At 44.5% G+C, this 22,995-nt stretch overlaps 1 protein-coding gene across 1 annotated transcript; it reads right to left on the bottom strand.

The window, feature by feature from the left end:
* Positions 1–401: 401 nt before the first annotated feature.
* KLHL41 (kelch like family member 41) lies at positions 402–20,521 on the bottom strand. Its single transcript, XM_030210117.1, has 6 exons — positions 19,337–20,521; positions 10,559–10,716; positions 10,118–10,225; positions 5,483–5,668; positions 4,091–4,237; positions 402–827 (listed from the first exon to the last, which is right to left on the bottom strand). The coding sequence occupies exons 1-6, from the start codon at positions 20,444–20,446 to the stop codon at positions 716–718; spliced, it is 1,821 nt and encodes a 606-aa protein (XP_030065977.1). The 5' UTR covers positions 20,447–20,521; the 3' UTR covers positions 402–715.
* Between the last annotated feature and the right edge of the window lie 2,474 nt (positions 20,522–22,995).

Raw genomic sequence — 22,995 nt, forward strand, 5'->3', positions numbered from 1 at the left:
ACAGATGGATGAGCCATGGCATGCAAGCAGGGATCCCGCGACAAGAATCTGTGTCCCCCCCCCCCCCCCCCCCCCCAAATTTCTGAGTTTCTTTGGGCCAGGTTGTGGCTTGCAGGTTGGACAAGCCTTTTCTAGTGCATGCACAACAGTTGTAAGGAATTATGGAGCAAAATTACATTTATCAAGGCAAATTCTGGTTCCACATAAGAAGAATAAGTGAAAACTTTTCTGGTTTGTGGATCCCACATACCATAACAACAGTCTAAATGTATTACTATGCTTAGTAGTTTTCTGGGTTGTGGATCCCACATACCATAAGAGTCAAAATTTACTACTATGCTTATAGTAGTTCTTAAGCAAATTGTATCCCACCTGTATGTCAGTGTGGTATGAAGTACAGCACGTCATTTTGTTTTATTTTGATACCTTTTTTTATTATAACCAATTTATTTTTTATTCCATGTCCATTTATAACCAGTTTTAAGACATCTCCATCCAATTCAATTTTCATGGACTAAAATGTTGAGTTTGTTTTAAAAAGAGATTTAAAGTTTATTTTCTATAAAAGTCTATAAATACTTTAGAGTTGGAGACAGGAACAGTTTAAACATGATTAATCCTATGAATCTATGTACAAATTTGTGATTTTTTTCTTAATAACAAAAACTATAAATAGTGATGGTTAAAAACATAATGTAGTTAATGTTTAGTGGGTTTACAGTTTAGTTAGTTTGAAGAGGTTGAAGCGTGATGCTAGGCAGGTGGCTCCAGAGGCATAACGGATCTCTTTCAGCATGCCACTCCATTCTTTTTTGTCATCTTCATACCTGAAATGAAGGAAAATTCATCAAAAGGCCTTAGTTCTGTGATAATATTTGTTACATATACTACAGCATCCATGTTGTCTTTCATAGTATAATAGATTTAATTTTTTTATTTCAGTACAGTTGTTATACCACCTTTTGTGCATTACATAACAGCAGTTTACGTATTTTAAAATTAAAAGCAGATTGACAAAAAAACACAGTTAAAAATAAAAACAGGAGGGAATGCATAGAACAGTAAATATCATATTAAAACATTGCTTAATACTGAGCTACAAAAGGCTTTGAAATATCCTATGTTATATATTAGCATGAGACTATACTCTATTTTATACAATCAACCTGTGACTACACCACTGGATGGGGCTATGGGATGTGGGTGGAAGGGAGAGAATAGAGCAGAAGGTTGATGGGGATGGGGTGTGTGAAGGGCTGGGAGGTGGGTGGGAGGGGGAAGGAGCAGACGGTGGGGCTGGGAGGTATAGGTGGAGGGGAAGAAGAACAACAGAAACAGGATCTGTCCCCTTCCTCTTAGTCATCTTCTAGATTAGAAGATGACTAAAAGAGACGGGAACAGATCAGAAGATAGATATGACTAGGGTGTGGGGTGAGAGAAAAGAAGCAGCATGGGGCTAGGGGTGTGGGTGGGGGAGGAGAGGAACAGAGTAGAAGGGGCTAGGAGGAGTAAGTGGAGGTGGAAGGGAAGGGAAGGGGAGCAGAAACTGAATGGGACTAGGGAGGAGAAGGGGAATAGAGCAGAAGATGATATCAGAAGATGGATATGACTAGGGGAGGGGTTGATGTGGGGCAGGGGAAAGGGGAATAGTGATGAGCAGAGCAAGGAATTATGGATAGGAGAGATGGAGTGGGAATTTTGAAGGGATAGTGAATACTTGGCAGTTTTAGGTATTGATGGATTGGGAGAATGAGGGTTTTCCCTTTTTTTTCTTTTTCTGCTTCTGTTTCACTCTCTCTCGCACCCTTCTCCTTTTTAATTTTCAACTACCTATCAATTTTCAATCTCCTCTCAGTCCCTAGCTCTCCCATTTCCCATCTCACTCCTTTCCCAGCATTCTATTTCCTTCTATCTACTCCCCATTAGCACATTTCTATCTTCTTGCCACCCTCCTTTGACTTCTCCCACATGGCTCCACCATTTCCAGAATCTCCTCTCCTTCTCTCCACCCTTGTAGTCCACCCCAGTCTTATTGCCTGACATCTCCCTGACCCTTTCCCTCCATCCCTAGCATCTTTCTCTTCCATCTCTCTTTCCTCCTATCCCCCCCCCCATGAGTCCATCTGTCCTCCTCTCTCTCCCTACCTCATAGTGCAACATTACTCCCTCTCTTTTCTGTTCTTCTTCCCTCCCCCCCTGATGCAGCACCTCTTTCCTTCCTTCATCTCATCTTCCCTCCCTTCCATCCCTAGACTCGACATTTCTCCCTCTCTCTTCCTTCCCTCCCATTCACAGGTCCAACTTTTTTCTCTCTCTTCCAGACTGCCCTCCCATCCAGCATCTCTCCCTCCCTACTCACCACCCCTGCCTGGGTTCACCATCTGTCCCTTTCTCTTCCCAACTTCTCTCCCTTCTTCCCCACCACCTTGGGTTCACCATCTGTCCCTTTCTCTTCCCAACTTCTCTCCCTTCTTCCCCACCACCTTGGGTCCACCATCTGTCCCTTTCTCTTCCCAACTGCTCTCCCATTCCATATCTCTCCCTCCCTACCACTTCCAGGTCCACCATCTCTTTCTTTCTCTTCCCAACTGCCCTCCCAGCCAGTATCTCTGTCCCTTTCCCTCCACACCCTGGGTCCAACTTCTCTCCTTTTCTGTTGCCTCCCTCCATCCTATTGTCCACCATCTCTCTCCCTCTCCTCTGTTTCCAAGTCCATTATTTCTTCTCCTTCACCTCCTTGCCCACTCTCGCTCCAGCATCTCCTCCTCTCTTTCAATCCATTCCTCCCTCAGTCTAGTTCAAAAACAGCTGCTCTAGGGGCCCCTTTGGGCTGGCATGTCTTCCCCATCTCTCTACCCCCATCCGACATTTCCCTCACCTTTCTGGTCTAACTTTAAAATGTTGGGGGTTTTTTTTCTTCGTGGAGGGTTCACGGCTCAGCAGCGATTCAGTCATGCTGCCTTTGGCCTCCTCAGCACTCTCCCTATGCCGCAGTCCACCCAAACAGGAAGTTGCATCAGAGGTCGGGTGGGCTGCAGTAGAGGAAGAGTGCTGAGGAGGCTGAAGTCAGCATGTTTGAATTGCTCCTGCACCGGCAACCCTCGGCGAAGAATAAAACATTTTAAAGTTAGACTGGGAAGGTGAGGAGAAACCGGATGGGGGTAGAGAGAAGGGGAAGTCATGCTGGCCCAGGAGTTGTTCCCCTCCTCTCTAACACTGGCCCTGGTCATATAAACTAACCTTGGATGCTTTTCCTCTGCATTAGGGGGAAAGGTCTTCTGTATGCATCTCCTCCTACAGCTCTCACAGGGGCGTAGCTATGTGGGGCCACGGGGGCCTGGGCCCCCATAGATTTGGTCCTGGACCCCCCTGCCGATGACCCTCTCGACCCCCCCTCCCGCCGCCAACCCTCCCCCGCCGTGGGCTACCTTTGCTGGCGGGGGACCCCAACCCCCGCCAGCCGAGGTCTTCTTGCTTCCCGCGGAAGGCTTCGTTCTGTTTCTGACGTCCTGCATGTTGTATGTGCAGGATGTCAGACTCACAGAAACAGAACGAAGCCTTGCAGGATGTCAGAAACAGAACGAAGCCTTGCGCGGGAAGCAAGAGGACCTCGGCTGGTGGGGATTGGGGTCCCTCGCCAGCAAAGGTAGGTGACGATGGCGGTGGCGGGGGAGGGTAGGCAGCGGGAGAGGGGGCAAAGTTGGTGTTGGTGGCGGTGGCGGTGGCGGCGGCGGCGGCGGGGGGGGGGGCTAAAATGTGCCCCTCACCTGGGCTCTGGACCCCCCTCCTGCTGAAGTCTGGCTACGCCCCTGGGCTCTCATAGTGAAAATTCATATGAAATTCAAACAAGACCAGGGAACCATGATCCTCATAGTCCCTTACTGACAGAGGCAGGTTAGTGCCAAACTGAAAACTGGATATTTGGGGGCATTTTGGGGGTGGATTCAGCATTTAACCAACCAGGTTAACTACATAAATAGGACCACATAAAAGTCAGTCCTATCTTTATGCGATAACCTATAGCTGGTTAAGTGCTGAATATTGCACTTAAACCTACTTATGAACTATAGGGATGTACAATTATACTTACTTCCATACATCATTAACTTCAGAAGGCACATATTCTTTAGACTCGAGCTGAATCATAGCAAAACCACCAATAGCATAGAGGGAGCCAGCCATGCTGACTAAATTGATGGAGCTTCTTTCCTGGGGGAATTCAGCCAAACCTTCCCACCTGTGGAAGTTAAGGAAAATATATTTACATGAGGCACTCAATATAATAAATCATATAGCTATTTATGGGGCCCTTTTACTAAAGCACGGTAGGCACTAGTGCAGGCTTACCGTGTGGCAAAAAGCACTGCCACAGGCACACTAATCCCATGTTGAGAAATATTTTGTATTTTTCAGTGCGGGAAGTGTGGCTATGGGTGAAGATTAGGCACAGGGTCAGCCCAAGACAAGATGCCACCTGAGGCCAAGCTAACATGCTGCCCCCCTGGGGCGAGATGCCACCCCCCCCCCCCCCCCCCACGGGGGGCGTTTACCTTGTCATGTTCCAAACCCGGCAGCAATTCCCATACACTTCTCTGCCGCCAGAGTGGGTTGAGTGGGGCTGAAGTTCTGGGGGGTGCTGGGGAAGTTTGCGCTTTTTTCTTGTCAGAGCTGTGACTGTGCAACCCAACTACCAGTAGCGCAGCTGCCCTTAACACTTCGTTGGCGATAAGTGCAGCTGAACTATTGGCAGACCTGACAGCTAGTATGCAGTAATGTCACACACACTAGTTAACAGGGCTGTTCACACCTTATTCCCCATCTGTGACCCATCTGTATTTCACACTAAGCAGGTAGTGCAGGATTTATTTTATTTGTTGCATTTGTATCCCACATTTCCCCACCTCTTTGCAGACTCAATGTGGCTTACAATCATGAATAGTGAGAATACATGAGAAAGTATACATTTAGTAATAGCAGAGAATTTTTGGTAACATAATAATGATAGAACATGGAAGTATTTTAACAAGCAGACATATTAAGCAATGAAATACAAATGTATCAGGCATAAAATATAGCCCTAGTACATACAATATTACCATATTCCACACTCTCCCTAGGGAAGAGGGACAGACCATATTGCTTTCTAGTATGCCTAATTTTTCTGTATAATAAGCTAGAAGTAAATCTGTAGTCATCTAAATATGTTCAAGAGGATGAGGGATTACTGTGACTAAGGAGAGTAATGTATAAACAGGCAAGCAGTGAGCAGGCTTCACTACATGTCTACAGGCAATCATGACCTCAATGGAGCAATGCCTACCATGGTGCCACAGATGTTTGTGATCAGAAAAAGTGGCCTCAAAATACAGACACCAAGCACATTTGCATTTACAGTAGATCTAAAACAGGAGTTGAAACTTTGCTATGCAAAGTGACATTTTTATCAAACTACATTGCATAAAAAGTTGTAAAATGCACTAACTTGTTAGTAGCAGTGTCAAAGACTTCAACAGAGGCTGTAAGGCCATCTTCAGTAACACCGCCAACAACAAAGATCTTGCCCTTATGCACAGTCACCCCACACATTGAGCGGCCTGTCCTCATGGGAGGAATATCTTTCCAGTCTCCTTTTTTAGGATTGTACATAAATACTCTGTTAGTGCATTTCCTGTGCAGAATAAGACAAAGATAAACAACCTTTTAGAGAAAAGAAAAAAAAAACATGAAAAAACACCAAAGTGTCTAATTTTCCATGCAGTTTAAGGAGTATGCTGAGCGCCCATCCTTCCAACTACATTTAGCCACAGGAAGTTATGCCAACGTTTAAATTACTACTACTACTACTTATCACTTCTATAGCGCTACAAGGCATATGCAGCGCTGTACACCATACATGAAAAGACAGTCCCTGCTCAAATTAAGCACGGACTGGGTGTATTCCATAGCAAAACACATATATTTTAGAAACACCCATGCTCCTTTCCAACTATGTGACTTAGAATTTAGGTGCATCTTGTTACAGAATAAGCTTACACTGTTCTGTGCCTAAATTCTAATTAGTGCCAATGAGTGTCAATAATTGCCTATTAAGTGGCAATTAGTGCTGATTGGCTTGTTAACTAATTAAGGGGCCCTTTTACTAAGCTGCGTAAGTATCTATGCGCTTCCAACGCACGCCAAAATGGAGTTACCACATAGCTACCGCATGGCTTTTGCGGCAATTTCATTTTTGGCTTGCATCTGATACGTACGGCTGAAAAATAATTTTTATTTTTGGCCGTGCATTTCGGACACGTGCCAAGTGGCATTTGGCGCACGTAGATCATTACTACACAGTTACCGCGTAAGACTTTACTGCTAAGTCAATGGTTGGCAGAATGGTTGCATAGACCCAAAATGGACGCACAGCAATTTTGATTTTGCCGCATGTCCATTTTGGACAAAAATTTTAAAAAGGCCTTTTTTTACAGGCGCACAGAAAAATGGATTGGTGCGTGCCCAAAACCCACGCCTACACTACCGCAAGCCATTTTTCAGCGTGCCTTAGTAAAAAGGACCCCTAAGTTGTGCGCACAAATCCAGAATACGACTGGATTTGTGCACACAACTTAGATCGTGTTATATAGAATCCAGGAGAAAGTGGACATTCCAGTAATTTCCAAGGTTAGAAGGACTAGGACATCAGGAGGAGCTTGCTTATCTTTAAGGACTTTGCTTCTACCAGAACTGTATAAAGAAGCGTTGGAAACCAAGGAGAAAAAGCTGGTTTTTTTCCATTTGGCCTGAATGACCATCATTCAGGTTTCTACCAGCCATCCTCTCTGCAACACTGCTGGGGATCTTCAGCATCCAGCTGTTCATCTGCTATCCTCATTTACATCCAGGTTGTATACTGGCTCTGTTATTGCTAAGCAGTAATGATAGGAGTCCTGATTCCAGCCCTGATTCAGGGTTTAATGTGCATTCACTGTGACCTATTCTCTGACAGGAATATTTGTCTTTCATTTTCCCGAGTTATCTTGCATTTGCATATAACTGCATATAATTTTCAGTTACTTGTGCTTTCACTTTTGTCAGTTTCACTTGCTTGTAAATAAAAAAGGCTTTATTTTCATAATAACTGTTTCCTTGCTTGTCAGTTCCTGGAGCAAATAGAACTTGCATTCGTATAATTTGTGGGGAGGGATTTTAGAATTACTGATAATAGCTACTATTACACACTTTTACCTTCCCACTCTTATAGTGCATACATACCTACAAGTCCAGCATCCCCCTTCCCCTCTCTAACCCCACCTCTAGGTGGCTCCATTCCCCTGGCTCTCCCCTCCACCCCCAGATTACCAGCATCCTCCTTCTCCTTTCCCTCCTTCCCAGTTAAGTATCTCGTCTCCCCTTCCCTAGCTGCTATTGCCCTACCTCTTCTGGACTGAAGATGCAAAAGGATTCAGTGTCAGCATAGAGTCTTTAAGTATGGACCTATGCTTAAGTGCTGCTGTATCCTGACCCCCTCCAACACAGACTGGCACTGAATCTTCTTGCAGCTTTGGTCTGGGAAGAGGTAGGTTGGTGGCGGTAGCAGCATAGGCAAAGGAAGAGGGAAGGAAATGAGATGTTACTCTTCTGCCACACCACCACTTTCATAATGCTGCTACCTTAGGCTGATATCCAACCTGCTTAGTAGTAGAGCTCAGGGTTGCCAGGTGGAAATTTTTTTTCCAGCCCAATCCAGCCCAAAAAACAGCCCAAAACCCGCCCAAACACAAACCCCGCCCCTGACACCCCCACCCCCGCGTCATCACCCCCCCCCCCGCCGTCCAAACACAAACCCCGCCCCTGACACCCCCACCCCCGCGTCATCACCCCCGCCCCCGCCGTCATCAACCCCGCCCCCGCCATCACCGGCCCCGCCTCCCACGTCATCGGCCCCGCCCCACGTCATCGGCCCCGCCTCCCCGTCATTGGCCCCGCCTCCCACGTCACTAACCCCGCCCAAAACGTCACTAACCCCGCCCAAAAAACGTCACTAACCCCGCCCCCCCCGCGGCCAAAAAAACCGCCCTGCAGCCCAAAAACAGCCCAAAAAACCGCAACCCGCCGCGGGCAAAAATTTCCCGCGGCGGGTCGCGGAAAACCGCCCACCTGGCAACACTGGTAGAGCTGGCTTGATGGTCCATGATTTGAATGGCTGAATCTCAATTTATAATATAATATGCTTCAAAATGGAAAAGGAAATTTGCAAAATGTGTTTACAGTATTATATTTTGTGATAAACACAGTGACTGTCCTTACATGAGGAGGCCGCCAGAGGGCACTCTCCCATTGAAAACCTAAAAATGCCCTGATCTGGCCACTAGAGGGAGCCAAAGAGTATAGTCCATGGTAGTGACCAGAAGGAACGGCTAGGGGGTGCTCGTGGCATAGGACCTGTACTTCCCTGAGGGGGCCACCAGGGGGACTCTCTGAGTGGAAGCTGGAAAGGTGGAGAGAGTTCTGGGTGCGGACCTTTCTGGAAGCAGGGGGAGAGGCCTAAAGAGAGGTGGGATGGATTATTGGGCACCATATAAAAGCATCCTCTAAGCCAAGGGAGGAGAGAGAAGATGGGGGACCTGCAACACCCAGAACTGGAGAATTATAAGCCAGGGACTGAAGAAAGAGGCTGGCTGAAGTAGAGCTCAAGAGAGAGATCAGGAGAAGATTCCCTCCAAAGACAAAGAGGTACTTACCTGGTGGGGGCCAGGCAATGGATATGATTGTTATGCACAATTGCTACTGAGACAGAACTAACAGCCGTGGGGTGGAGGATAGGACCGTAAGGTTAAGGTGAATAAAGTGGGTCCTATCCAGGGGAGGTGGCTGTTATATCCTGAGACCCAGATGGTCCCCAGTAAATGGTCTCAGGAGGGTGAATTGCAGTCAAAGAAGAGTTGGAATGCCAGGTTCCCAAAAGACTGAAACCTAGGTCTAATAAACTGAATTTACATGCAACCAGCTAATTTGCATATTTTTGCAAGCAGAGGAAGCTGTGCTATCTTCCAGAGAAGGGTGACCAGGGGGCCCCACCAGAAGAACTGGTAAGGGGGATTGGTTACCAGGAGATACAGCGGGGAGGCCGGGCCGGGACTGCAGGTTAATGAAGAGGTCACCCTGAGTGCAAGGGGAGGACCAAACCTAGAGGCCCGAGTCAACGCAGTCACAGAGAAGTCTGGTTTCAAGGTGGTTCCCTGAGGTAAAGGGCTAGTGAGGGTGGGCAGGAGCCACTAGAGGGCCACTGCACACTGGAGAGCACCCCTGTGGGCTTACAAATGGCACCCCAGATGGGACCTTGTTGAAATAACCACATGAGGACAAGGACATCAAAGAATCCCTGCTACCCTTGGCCATTGAATACATCTGTCTGAAAGCTGAAGCCAAGGGAAGAGCAGAGGGTTGGTGGGACCCAGGCAGTCATTGTAAACCCAGGGAAGTGTGCAGAAAGGTCAATAGAATACCTGCTGGTTCTAGAGGACCAGAGAACTCAAAGTGAAGCTGAGTAGAAAAGGCATCAGTCTCCAGAGGAGGTCTTTTGTGTGGGTGAAGACAGACAGCACGGAGAGGTGCAGGTCGAGAGCAGACAGCACGGAGAGGTGCTTGCTGACAATTTACATGCTCCTAAGATCATAAGATTATTTCACTATACTCAATAATAATTAAATATAAATGCAAGTATATTACACAATTTTACTACATTAATAATCTATGAGCATTTGAGACTTCACAGCTTCTTAAATAGTATAACAATCTACACAGACTAATCTTCTTCAGGATCAGACTGTACTACACTGTGATAAAAGCACAATACTTTTTTTCTTAATATATTTTGGGCTTTCAAAAGGCCCTTAAAATGCTGTCTAATTTGAAGAGAATAAAAAATATAATACCAAATGCTGATCCCAGAATGTAATAACTTAATTTGCACTGGTTTTTGTTTTCACATACTTAATAGTTTTATCATGATGATTATGTTAATGGTCAGCTTTAGATGCCACACTATCACCCCATCATGAATATTTAAGGCAAATGGTGTATTCTAATAAGCATCAGCAGTATAGAATATGGAATGACATCTTGATATACTCACTTATCATCTGTTTTTCCCCCCAGACAATAAATGACTCCATTACATGACACCACGGAGTGACCAAAAAGCTTGATTGGAAGCTTTTTAACTTCTGTCCATGTTACTGTCCTGAAATTAAATATTAACAATAATAATGTTATTTCATGAGTATGTGATAATAATAATTGCATAATTTTATATAGCACCTTCACTGCATTCTGGATCATAAAAGGTTCACATTTTTCCAGGATTCAAGCATGACGATGATAGTACTGTTTACATGTTTCAAAATAATTCAGCTCTTAAAAATTAATTAATATGAATATTCAATTCAAAATGAGTAAACTAAGTCCAGGGAAGGAAGGTGGCTTGTTGAAGCTCAGTGTGTAGAGTGGAAGCTGGGAACTGACTCGTTGGTTACACCCTTTTCCTTGTGATTGTAACTCAATGAACACAACTTACTTAAAGTCATAGCACATCACTGAGTCAAGAGGCTCCTCAGACTGAAGATCCTTGCCACCCACTGCATACAGAAGACCATCTGTCTCTCCTAGCCCAAAAAGACATCGAGCTGAAGGTAGTGGTGGAAGTCCAACCCATTCACCTGCAATGCTGTCAAGCTGCAAATATAAGAAGAAAGAGTTAAGAGAAGCCCACAGAACTGCTAGCTTTAATGAACATTAACTTGGTGCGTCTACATGTATTTACCAAATCACCTTTGCAAGTTTTCATGTACATTACTTTTGTTGGTATCAACTTGGTTAAGTATTCTCTATTACACTGAAATAAATATCTCAATGGTCAAAATGTAATATTTTTTTCTACTACATTATACACTGAAGAATATCATCCATTAGTATGATAATAGAAAACCTGAATAAAGTAGTGTTAAATATGCATGTATAAGGGTCAATTAAAAAAAAGGATAGACAGTACTTTATTGGACTAACCAAGAGGACCTTTTATTAAGCTGTGGTAAAAGGGGGCCTGCACTAGCGTCATCGTGTGTTTTTGATGTGTGCTGAGGCCCCCTTTTACCGCAGCAGGTAAAAAGCTGTCCATTTTTGATGAAAAGAAATGGCTGTGTGGTAAGTGAACCACTTAATGCACCACCATTTCGGAGAGAAGTCCTTTCTGCCACCCATTGAGATGGCGGTAGGGTCTCCTGGCAATTGGGTAGCGATTACCACTGGTTAAGTTCCGGCACTACAAAATTCAAAAATATTCCTGTGGTGCTGGAAAAGGTGCACTCTGGGGGGAGGGGGAAACTACCAGTGGGCTCAGGCAGTAGTTCCAGACTGATGTGCGGAAAGCCCGCTGCCATACGCCAACCCTTTGTTACTTTTTTTTTAAAGGATAATATTGTCTTTACCCATCTGAAGAAGGGAGTTTAACTCTACAAAGCTATATACCCAGGAATTGTACAAAAATGTTTCTGTGTGTAAAGCTCGTTTTAACAACACAGAACAGGGCTTTTGTAACATTTAATGGTGGGTAAAAGTAGGCACACAAAAAATTGCTCCTACTTTTATGTGATCTGTAATGCATTTAGATGTTCTCAGGGGTATAGTTTAGGCAAAATAGAGGCACAGTTGTAATGTACACATTTTTAAATAAAATTCACAGGTACTTGCACAACCTTACATCTGTTCTAAAGAAGGTGTAAATGTGGTCATCACTATTTGTGTGCTGTTGGGGCTTTTTCTGATTGCCTATATTGCCCTAATGAAACAGGTTTATAATAGGCACCTTTTCATCTTCCCATTTATACAAAATTACTCCCTAAAATATCACGTCGAACTTTAGTTTGGTTGAGCTTTAGTTGTACTATAAATGTAAAATAGTTGCATTTAAAAAAACAGATTTCTCATCTGCATTTAGAATCCAGAAGTACCAGCCAGGACTAAAGAAGTCTACTTTCTTGGATGAATGCAAGTTTGTGTGGGTGGAGCTGAATTACATTACATTACAATTAACACTTATAGGCTGCACATACCAAATTTAGTTCAGTGTGGCTTACAAACAAAGAATAGGGCAAATCGTAAAACATACATAATATGTGCTGCCAGGGCCGTGCCTAGGGTCTCTGGCGCCCCCCTGCAGACTATCAGTTGGCGCCCCCCCCCCCCCCCCCCGGTGAAAATGATCGCTCACCACTTGCTACACTGACAGGAATTGTCAGCAATATTCTTAGAAACAAATTGCTATACATTGCAAAATAAGATAGCAGATGTAAATTCTCAAAGTAGACATATTCCAAACGCTAAAATGAAAATAAAATGATTTTTTTCTACCTTTGTTGTCTGGTGACTTTCTTTTTCCGATCATGCTGGCCCAGTATCTGAGTCTGCTGCTATCTGTCCTCTTAACTCCATTTCCAGGGCTTCCTTTCCATTTATTTCTTTACTTTCCTCCTTTCTTCTTCATTTCTTGCTCTAGATCCATTTCCAGCAATTTCTTCTCTCTCCCTGGGTCCTGTCCTCCCATCCATGTCCATCCTTGTCCCTCTCTGCCCTTCCCTCCTCCATCCATAGCCAGCAATCCTCCTCTCTCCCCTCCCCTCCATTTCCAGCAAATTGTCCTCTCCGTGGGCCCCCATGTCCATCCTTGTCCCTCTCTGCCCTTCCCTCCTCCATCCATAGCCAGCAATCCTCCTCTCTCCTCTCCCCTCCATTTCCAGCAAATTGTCCTCTCCCTGGGCCCCCATGTCCATCCTTGTCCCCCTCTGCCCTTCCCTCCTCCATCCATAGCCAGCAATCCTCCTCTCTCCCCTCCCCTCCATTTCCAGCAAATTGTCCTCTCCGTGGGCCCCCATGTCCATCCTTGTCCCCCTCTGCCCTTCCCTCCTCCATCCATAGCCAGCAATCCTCCTCTCTCCCCTCCCCTCCATTTCCAGCAAATTGTCCTCTCCGTGGGCCCCCATGTCCATCCTTGTCCCTCTCTGCCCTTCCCTCCTCCATCCATAGCCAGCAATCCTCCTCTCTCCCCTCCCCTCCATTTCCAGCAAATTGTCCTCTCCGTGGGCCCCCATGTCCATCCTTGTCCCTCTCTGCCCTTCCCTCCTCCATCCATAGCCAGCAATCCTCCTCTCTCCCCTCCCCTCCATTTCCAGCAAATTGTCCTCTCCGTGGGCCCCCATGTCCATCCTTGTCCCTCTCTGCCCTTCCCTCCTCCATCCATAACCAGCAATCCTCCTCTCTCTCCCTTCCCCTCCATTTCCAGCAAATTGTCCTCTCCCTTCACGCGATTCGCGAACCGCTTAGCACTGCTTAAAAAAAAATTACACATCAGCAGGAACAGGCTGCTTCAGCCAATCCCAGGGGCCTTCCTTCAGCGTGTTCCGCCCAAGGGCTGAAGGAAGGCTCCTGGGATTGGCTGAAGCAGCCTGTTCCTGCTGACGTGTAAATTTTTTTTTAAGCAGTGCTAAGCGGCAGCGCGGTTCGCAAATCGCGTGAAGGGGGGGGGGTGGGGGGGTGGGACGACGCGACGGCAACGAAGAGGAGAAACAAGAGAAGTGCTGCGTGTGCCGGTAAGCTGCTCAAAGGCACAGGGGACGCCGTCAACACTGCCAGGTGGGGACCGGAGCCGGTTTTAAAGGTCATGGTTGGGCTGGGGAGGCTTAGCCTCCCCAAGCCTCTTATACGGGGCGCCTATGCCTCTGCTCTTTCCTCCGCACCCTGGGGCCTTTAAATCTTTTACTTCCGGTCGCAGCAGCGTCAGTGAAAGCGGAGCGCTGCCGACATCTCCCTTCGCGCTCTTGGTTCCCTCAGTGTCCGCCTTCTTCTAGAAGGCGGGACACTGAGGGAACCAATGAGTGCAAGGGAAGGGAGACGTCGGCAGCGCTTTCACTGACGCTGCTGCGACCAGGTAAAAGATTTAAAGGCCTCGGCGGCGCGGGGCGAGAGTAAGCACCGCGGCGGCGCCCTCCAGAGGTGGGCGCCCCCCTGCGGCGCTTACCCCGCTTACCGCATCGGCACGGCCCTGTGTGCTGCTGCGGCTCGGAAAGCGAATAGAATGTTGGGTATTATTAGGAAAGGTATGGAAAACAGGTGTGAGGATGTTATAATGCTGTTATATCGCTCCATGGTGCGACCGCACCTTCAGTATTGTGTTCAATTCTGGTCGCCGCATCTCAAGAAAGATATAGTGGAACTGGAAAAGGTGCAGCGAAGGGCGACTAAAATGATAGCGGGGATGGGACGACTTCCCTATGAAGAAAGACTAAGGAGGCTAGGGCTATTCAGCTTGGAGAAGAGACGGCTGAGGGGAGACATGATAGAGGTATATAAAATAATGAGTGGAGTGGAACAGGTGGATGTGAAGTGTCTGTTCACGCTTTACAAAAATACTAGGACTAGGGGGCATGCAATGAAACTACAGTGTAGTAAATTTAAAACAAATCGGAGAACATTTTTCTTCACCCAACACGTAATTAAACTCTGGAATTCATTGCCGGAGAACGTGGTGAAGGCGGTTAGCTTGGCAGAGTTTAAAAAGGGGTTAGATAGTTTCCTAAAGGACAAGTCCATAAACCGCTACAAAATCCACAATTCCAGGAATAATATGTATAGAATGTTTGTACGTTTGGGAAGCTTGCCAGGTGCCCTTGGCCTGGATTGGCCGCTGTCGTGGATAGGATGCTGGGCTTGATGGACACTTGGTCTTTTCCCAGTGTGGCATTACTTATGTACTTATATTACAAACTTCTAAAATAACCAAGCTATTAGCAAATCAAACAAACTCATCACATATATTCTTTAGCTTACAAGTGAAACAGCCCTAAAACTTACATAAGATCAAAGCCATAGCAAAATGTGTGTTCCTTGTCCAGACAAGGGGATATTCTGAAGTCTCTGCTTCTCATTTGACCTGCCTGTAGTGAAAGGATGGACCCGCTGGTAAGTCACTGGTCATGGGAAGGGGGACTATTTTCTACATTACTTTTGGAGGGAGGGATAAAAGATCATAGGAGCCAGTTTTATAGGCACCAGTGGGTGCTGAGCACCCCCAATATTGAGCAAGTTCCTTCATTGTGAGCAGGGAGGGATAATTTGGATTGTGTTTAGCACCCCCCAATCATTTTGAAATGTTGGTGCCTATGTATCCAGGGGCTAGGCCTTTTCTTGCACTTTTCAGAGGAGTCTGGAGAAGGATAGGTTCTCAAGGGGTTCTCAGGTGCAGCCTGGGAGGTATCCTTCCTGATGGATAGCTAGGCCATACAATCACAGGGAGTGCTGCTATCCCCAACAAGCTAGGCTTGACCCCATAGCTACTGTTAAAGTAGATCTAGAGAGAAGTGAGTGGAAGGGACTCTGAAGAAAAGCCAGGAGTGGTTTACTTCAGTGAGATAAGCAGGGCCATTGTGGTGCATACTGTCTATATCTACATCTTGGTACATCTCAACCACCTAGTCCAGGGAGTGTCTACTAGAGTTTTTTTTTAATTTTAAAATTTTTTATAAAGTTTTTGGAATCTTTATTTCCACAATTTAGTGGGGTAGTTACCAATATGCATTAAGTGAATATTTGCCTCTTAACATATAGATTCTCAACATGCAGCATGCGTACTCCAAGGGGTATATGAGACCTCAGCAGGGGGTACACAGCGCACAATATAAGACATTCTTCACCTCCCTCTTGCAGCCATCCCCATCACTACTTCTCCAGCCTGGCAGAAGCAGTGACAAATAGCATAAAACAGTCACTGGCTTGCAGTCTCTATGCATATGCTGGTGGCTCCGCCTGTTCCCACCTGCTTCAACATCATCTTCCTGTTCTGGGGCAGAGGACCAGCAGAACTGACAGTGTGAGCATAGGGACTGTGGCCCCACGACTGCTTTATGCTGTTTTACGGCTGCTTCTGGGCTAGAAAAGCAACAGAATTGGTCAAGGGGAACATAAGATGTGAGGGTGGACACAGGAGGGGAGAGAGAAGACACTGGATGGAAGGGGGAGTGAGACAGAGAAAGAGGGGAGATGCTGGATGAAAGACGGTAAAGGATAGTGTTAGTGAAAGACTAGGCAATAAGAGGAAGGGGACAAGGAATACAGAGATGAGAGAAATAGATGCAAAGCTGTAAGTAGACACAGTAGAAATAAAAACTGAAGAGTGGATAGTAAGAATGAATTAATTCTGGAACAGAGAGGATGAAAGGAAAAGAGAGAAAAATTACAAAAGAGTTAAGAGAAGATGGAGGAAAGCAGAAACCAGAGCTCAGACCTACACAGTTAAAAAAATTAAAATGACCAGACAACAAAGAGAGAAAAAATAATCTTATTTTCTAATTTTGTGATTAGAATGTATCAGGTTTTAGAATGTCAATTTCAAAATCTCTAATGATAAGAGCTTGGGGGTACTTGGGTAAACATTGTTTGACTTAGGGGGTATTTAATTTGAAATTGAAAAATACTGCCATGTTAAACAGCAAAACTGTGTGTTATTTTATTTTTAATGCACATTCGTTTACTGTAAGGTGTGTTATATAATGAGATAGCAAAGCATGCAAATATATGCAAAATGTTTCATTATTATACAAACTGATTAAAGCCAGTTTTGAGTTGGTGTTATATTATCTCCTCGGAGCATCAGGCTCCTAACACCAGGGGAGCATCTTTAAAGGAACCAGAGTTTAAAATATGCTGCGCAGACACCTCTGCTCTCTCCACTGCTCCAAACATCCTCTGGAACCCAAGACCCTCCATCCCACTGAAGATTTTCCTTAGAACCTACTGGGGTTTTTCTGGTATCTAATGGCTGGGATAGAAGTGATTTCCCGTTGCCCCAGGTTCAAAATGGTGCCAGTTGAGTCCTGGTGGTAATCGTGGAACTATGGCTAGAGGTCAAGCTGTTAAATTGGCTCTAGCCTTTGGACACTAGGGAAACCCCCAGTAAGTCCTGAAGGGTGAGGGTCCTTGTGGGTGGGGTCTTTTCTTGGGGTTTGGGGATCTTGGTTGGGGGGAGGAAGAACTCTTCAGGATGTGGGGGATTTTGGCTGGGGAAGAGGTGGGTCTGTGGGGCACGTTTAAGATGCTGCTTGGGAGTAGAATAAAGGGGCCCTTTAACTAAGCTTCGGTAAAAAGTGGCCCGCGCTAGTGTATGTGTGTGAAATTGGAACGCGCTAGGCCATTTTTTACCACAGCGGGTAAGAAGGCCTTTTTAAAAATGGGGCAGTAAATGGCCATGCGCTAATATTAAAAGTAGCATGCTACTATTTTCTGCCTATTTACTTGGTGGTAAGGGCTCAAGTGCTACTCGTGTGGTAATCAGGCAGTGAGCGGCAATGTGGCCGAGCTGCCAAGAAACTGCATGCTACCACGGGAAACTGCATGCGACAACTTCGGAACTACTGCCGGGTGCTTGCGCTACCTCAAATCAATTTGCAAGGTTGATTATATGTTGTGTTATTCATTTAGTACCTGAGTTACTATCCTGCGGTACCAAGTCACTGCAGGTTAGTAACTCCCATGGTAAATTATGGAGTCATGAATTGTAGTCTTTTACTGCAGCTTAGTAACTAGCTCCCCACTCCTAATCTCTGAGGTAGGAGGATAAAGCTCCTCAATCAGGAGGTATAGAATGAAGGAATTTTATGTAGGAGCATGCGACACTGATTATGCTTGCTTGAAGTACAAAAAGCTGGGAGCATTGCATTCTTTTGCAAGCATTTTGCAGAAAGCAAAGGAGGAGGCTGGGACCTACAAGGTTAGGAGAAATACCAGATCAACTACTTCATGTCTCAGGACACTGGAAAACTGATTCTTTTGGAACATGAGCGCTTTAACCTTTTAGCATTTTCCCTTTTTGCTTTACTCTGCTTTTGCCATGTAAACATTTAGGGCTCCTTTTACTAAGGTGCGCTAACAGATTTAGTGCATGCTAAATGATGAGATGCCCATAAGAAGATAATGGGTGTCTTATCATTTAGTGCAAACTAATCGTTAGAGCACTCTAAATCTGTTAGTGCCCCTTAGTAAAAGGACCCCTGAATTTTGAGATCACCAATAAAGGTATCTTATGTGTTATTATTCCTTTTTGAAAGGTTTTGGATGTTTATTTTCAATTTGCTTCATTCTTGAGGCATTACCTTTCCTGTTCCATCAAGACCCTTTTACTTTAGGGCACTGTTCACTTTATTGTGTTTGTCAACTTTGTTTTCCTAATTACCAGTTTCCTTTTCATTCTCTGCAGTGCCTCAGGGGCAACCTTCACTTCCTTTAGCAAAAGGCTCCCTGCACAAAAAAGCCCTATCAAAGTTCTCACAACCCTTTGCCCACTCTCCTAACATGTCCTGAAAATCTGGTGCAAGAACACAGTATCTGCAGTAAATCGAATTTTAAAGAGTGTGAACTTTTTAAAATACTCATTTCCCATCCTGACAAAAGATTTTGTTTCCAAAGGTTTTTAAAAAATAAATACACACGAATCCTATTTGCAACGCACTAGCTGGATAACGTGGGAACACCACTCTCTGCCCACAACACACCTCTCTCCGAAAAAAATAATTGAAAAATTGGTAACATGCACAGATAGGCAAAATACCACAAAACACTTTAATGCATTTCTACAGTAGCCTGTAGCTCTTAGATTTAGGTGCCAAAATCAGCATGGATCCTATAACACCACATAAACTTAATTGGCTTAACAAGCTAATGAGCGCTGAAAACAGCACTTAACAAGCAATAATGAGCACTAATTGGCACTGATTAGAATTTAGGTGTACAACTCGCTAAGTGTATTCTGTAACGATGTGTGCAGAACTTCTAATACGTGGAGGCAAAAAGGGGCATGGTTATGGGCATTTCACGGGTGTTCCCCAAAATTTAGGTGCCTAGTTATAGAATATGGCCAGTACACCTAAATCTATATGCTGAGATTTATACCAGGTTTTCGTTGACGTAAATGGATGTGCACAGATATCGGCACTGAAATATCAACTAAGCTGCGATTATAGAATACGATTAGTCGGCACTGATTTCAGCGCTGATTTCTTAGGCGCCATAAATCTCCTCCTTAATGCCCTTTAGTAAAAGGGTTCCTAAATTAACCAGGTGGCACTAATACTAACTTTAAAAAAAACCAGATTCTGCATACAGCTTGTTATTGCTAAATAGATGTTAAAACTATTGCAGACAGAATTCTACTCTTTAGGATTTTTAGATAGAAAGTAAAAAAACATAAAACATGCAAACACTTATATTAACAAATCCAGCGTAATATTTAATAAAGATTTATTTTTGTTACCTGGAAGAAGTATGACTGTAAAGGATGATCTTTATTATCTTCATCTACATAGAGTCCACCAATGATATAGACCTGATTTGATTTAGTGACAATGCTGGAATGATTCCTGGGAATCTGCTCAGCCAGTGCTACCAGATAACACTCATTGGCTACAGGATCATAAGCAACTGCTGCTGTATCATTGACCAGGAGGATAAGATCTTTAACAAACATGCCATGCCTAGGAAGGTCATTCAGGTATCCTGGAAGTAAATCTTCATCACCTACATCCTCATTTACTGCATCTTCACCAGACTTTTCCTTGTTTTTGGGAGTTTCAGGCAATTTTCCAGCAAAAGCGTCTTTAATGATCTTAACTTTTTTCATAATATCAGGGTTACTTTTGATTAACTCGTTCTTTTCCACATGTTCTTTGAAGTACTTTTCTGGGATAAGACGAAAACGGATGCAGTCAAAGACTTCTCCAAGGCTCTTTATCCTGGTCTCTTTTTCTGTTTTGGCCCAATTCATTGCAGCTTCAAACACCACTTCTTCCTTTTCTATATTTAAGGCATCACTTGAAATGACTGACATAAGTTCATGTGGGGCAAGCTGCATGAAATCCTCTTCTTTGCATATTTGCTCAAAGCGGTCAGACACATAATCACGTGCAGCCACTGCAAGCCTAGGGCAATCAAGAAGAAGACCTAATCTAAAAATTGCGAGACAATTACTGGGAGCAAGACGTTTCTGAAGGTAAGTAACACACACAGTGAACACAGAAGGGATCTGAAATCGGCTAGCTAGTGCAAAAATATCTTGCACGTTAGAATCATTGAGATCAATATCTGCAGAATACAGGTACCTGATGATCACATCCATAACTGCGGGGTCAACATTTTCTAAAACTACCTCCTTTTTCTTGTCTTCATTTTGCTCACTTAAAAAATACTCACGGAAATAAGGGCTGCAGGCTGCCAGGATCAGTCTGTGGCATGGCAGATTTTTGTCACCAGCTTTTAAGAAGCAGTCAATGAACTTTTTGTTATCTAAAAGGTCTTTGAGACCATCTTGAAGGAGGGTGGACTGGTATAGGCGAAGTTCATCTGTAAGTTCTTTTCTTGGATCCATTTGTGAACCTTTTGTGTTCTAGCAAACCCAGGCCTTAGGTGCTCTTAGCTCAAAGATCTAACTGTAAAAAAGGCTGATCAATGTGCTCTGCTTAGCTTGAAGGCTCTGCAATTTAATCCTACCAGCTAAATATAGGCACAAGCTCTAGCAATATGGAATTTAGGTTGCTCAGTTTGGAAGAAAGACTTGTCACTGCAGCTGTCAAAGATTGAAAGAAACAACTGTAACTTTTAGTCACTATAACTAAAACAGGACTCAAAGACAATTAAATGCCAAGCATGTTCATAAATCAAAGTTTATTTGAATAACTGCAACATCTTAATATACAACACACAAAAGAATATGTGGATCAGTCTGTATGCTACAGGCACAGGGGATCAAAGTTTGGATCTTCCATTTTTTGAGCCTAGGAATGCTACATATATGGTTCATTCAGGTCTGAGGAGGAAGGAAGGGAAGAAGGCTACTTCTACTATGCTAATCCTACCAGAAAACTTTCTTTTCATGCTCTGGGGAGATTAATTAATTTAGGTAGGGGCAGAGACCACTGAGTGAAAAAAAAAAGGAAAAAGACCAACAGATGGAAGTTAGCACATAGAATTTGAATGAGCTAGCCACAGAAAAACAGCAAGCTATTATTCAGTTTTAAATAGAAAATGTATTTTAATAGATTGCCCAGAACTTAAAACAAAGCAAAAAAAAAGAAAAACCCACAACAAAACACCAAGAGGTATTGTTGAAATACTTTCTTTAAAGTTCCATTGTAACAAATGTAATGCTGCATCTTAAAATAGCCTGCATTTATAAGGCTGTCTTTCCTCTCTTTTTTAAACAGATCTGATGCTTGCCCTCATGACCTTCTGCAAAGGTTACACACCAGGGACTGCTTTCTGATCCTTCCCATGGCTCACTGCAAAGATTGCATTTCAGGGGCTGCTATCTAATCTGAGTGGCTGTGCTGAAGGCAGACACAGACAGCAGATGGAAATGGAGAAACTAAGTTGCATCAAGAACACATTCTTCTACTACAAAATATTTTCCTTCTCCATAAATTACAAATCTATAAAAACCTATTCCAGTGGTGATAAAAGTTGTACACAGATGCACATAGTTTGGGAAGCGATCTTATGATGACCACCACAATTCTGCATCATGACATCACAAATTTGTGAAGCTAAAAAAACAAGCAAAAATGAAGGTCCTTTTACTAAGCCGCAGAAGGGCTAATGCGTTGGTAGCATGTGCCAAATCAGCACTACTGTCGGGGTAGCGTCGGCACCTGGTGGTAATTCTGAAGTCGGCGTGCGGTTTCCTGCAGTAGAAAATAATTTTCTATTTTCTACCTTGGGGGGCGTTCCTGGCAGTAATTGATAGCATGGTCACATTGGTGCGTACTGCATGACTACTGCACAAGTAGCGTGTGAGTCCTTATCGCAAGGTCAGTGGGTGGCGGTAAGGGCTCAGGCAGTAAATAGCCACATGCTGCTTTTAATTTTACTGCACAGGTATTTACTGCCCCCATTAAAAAAAAGCCTTTTTCCCCAGCCATGGTAAAAAAAACAATGGCCCAGCACATGCCAAAAACACGCGCCCACACTACCGTAGTCCACGTTTTACCACAGCTTATTAAAAGGACCCCATAATAAAAACCCTTTTACTAAAACTTTATTTAGTATCTATTTAAAATAGTTCATATTCTTTGACTTCATCAAGGTCATGACACTGAAATAGGAAAACATGTGTGATTTAGGTGGTTTGCAGGTTTGGCTTAAGAGGCAAACCAGTAAAATCCCTAGCTTAAGGGCACCAAAAGCCTGCATTACCGGTTTGCCCCTTCACAGCAATGGAAGCATGGATGGTCCTTGGCTTCCATCACTGTACTGCTCCTGGCACCTTGCCATTTTTATAATGAAAAAAGGCACTTCTTATCTCACTTAGGGGGTCTTTTACTAAGCTGTGGCAGGGGCATAGCCAGACAACAGATATTAGGTGGGCCAAGGCAAGAAGTGGGTGGACACCAAGTGTTCCCCCTCCCCATCAAAAAATATCTCAGCTAGCAGGAAAACGCTTCTTTCCACCTTGGCAGTCTGCAGCAGGCATGCGCTGAAAACTGAGCATGCGTAGATGCCGGTATTGTGGAGAGTAGTGTTTTCGTTATCATCAGGGAAAAGACTTCAGCTGGCAGAGCTTGGGATCCCCACCAGCTACTGTTAAACCTGTGCTACTCTTGGGTGGGCCTAAGCCCTAAGTGGGTGGGCCCTGGCCCACCCAGGCCTACCTGTGGCTACGCCACTGAGCCGTGGTACTGTTTTTAGTGCATTCTGATGTGTGCATGCTAAATGCTAGAGATGCCTATAGGAATATATGGGCGTCTCTAGCCTTTAGCACATGCTTATTTTTGGCGCACACTAATAAAAAGCATGTGCTAAATGCTAGACGCCCATATATTCCTATAGGCATCTCTAGCATTTAGCACACAATCATTAGTGCACACTAAAAATGCCTCCGCGGCTTAGCAAAAGACCCCCTAAATGTTCTCATTAGAGACA

The sequence above is a fragment of the Microcaecilia unicolor genome, chromosome 7 (genome assembly GCF_901765095.1).
Source record: "Microcaecilia unicolor chromosome 7, aMicUni1.1, whole genome shotgun sequence".
In the NCBI taxonomy this organism is placed as follows: domain Eukaryota; kingdom Metazoa; phylum Chordata; class Amphibia; order Gymnophiona; family Siphonopidae; genus Microcaecilia; species Microcaecilia unicolor.

Coding starts and splice junctions, on each gene's coding strand:
- KLHL41 (XM_030210117.1), bottom strand. CDS start 20,446: ATGGATCCAAGAAAAGAACTTACAGATGAACTTCGCCTATACCAGTCC. Junction 10,226..10,558: donor GTGATGTGCTATGACTTTAA/GTAAGTTGTGTT, acceptor ATTTAATTTCAG/GACAGTAACATGGACAGAAG. Junction 4,238..5,482: donor TTTGACACTGCTACTAACAA/GTTAGTGCATTT, acceptor TAACTTCCACAG/GTGGGAAGGTTTGGCTGAAT.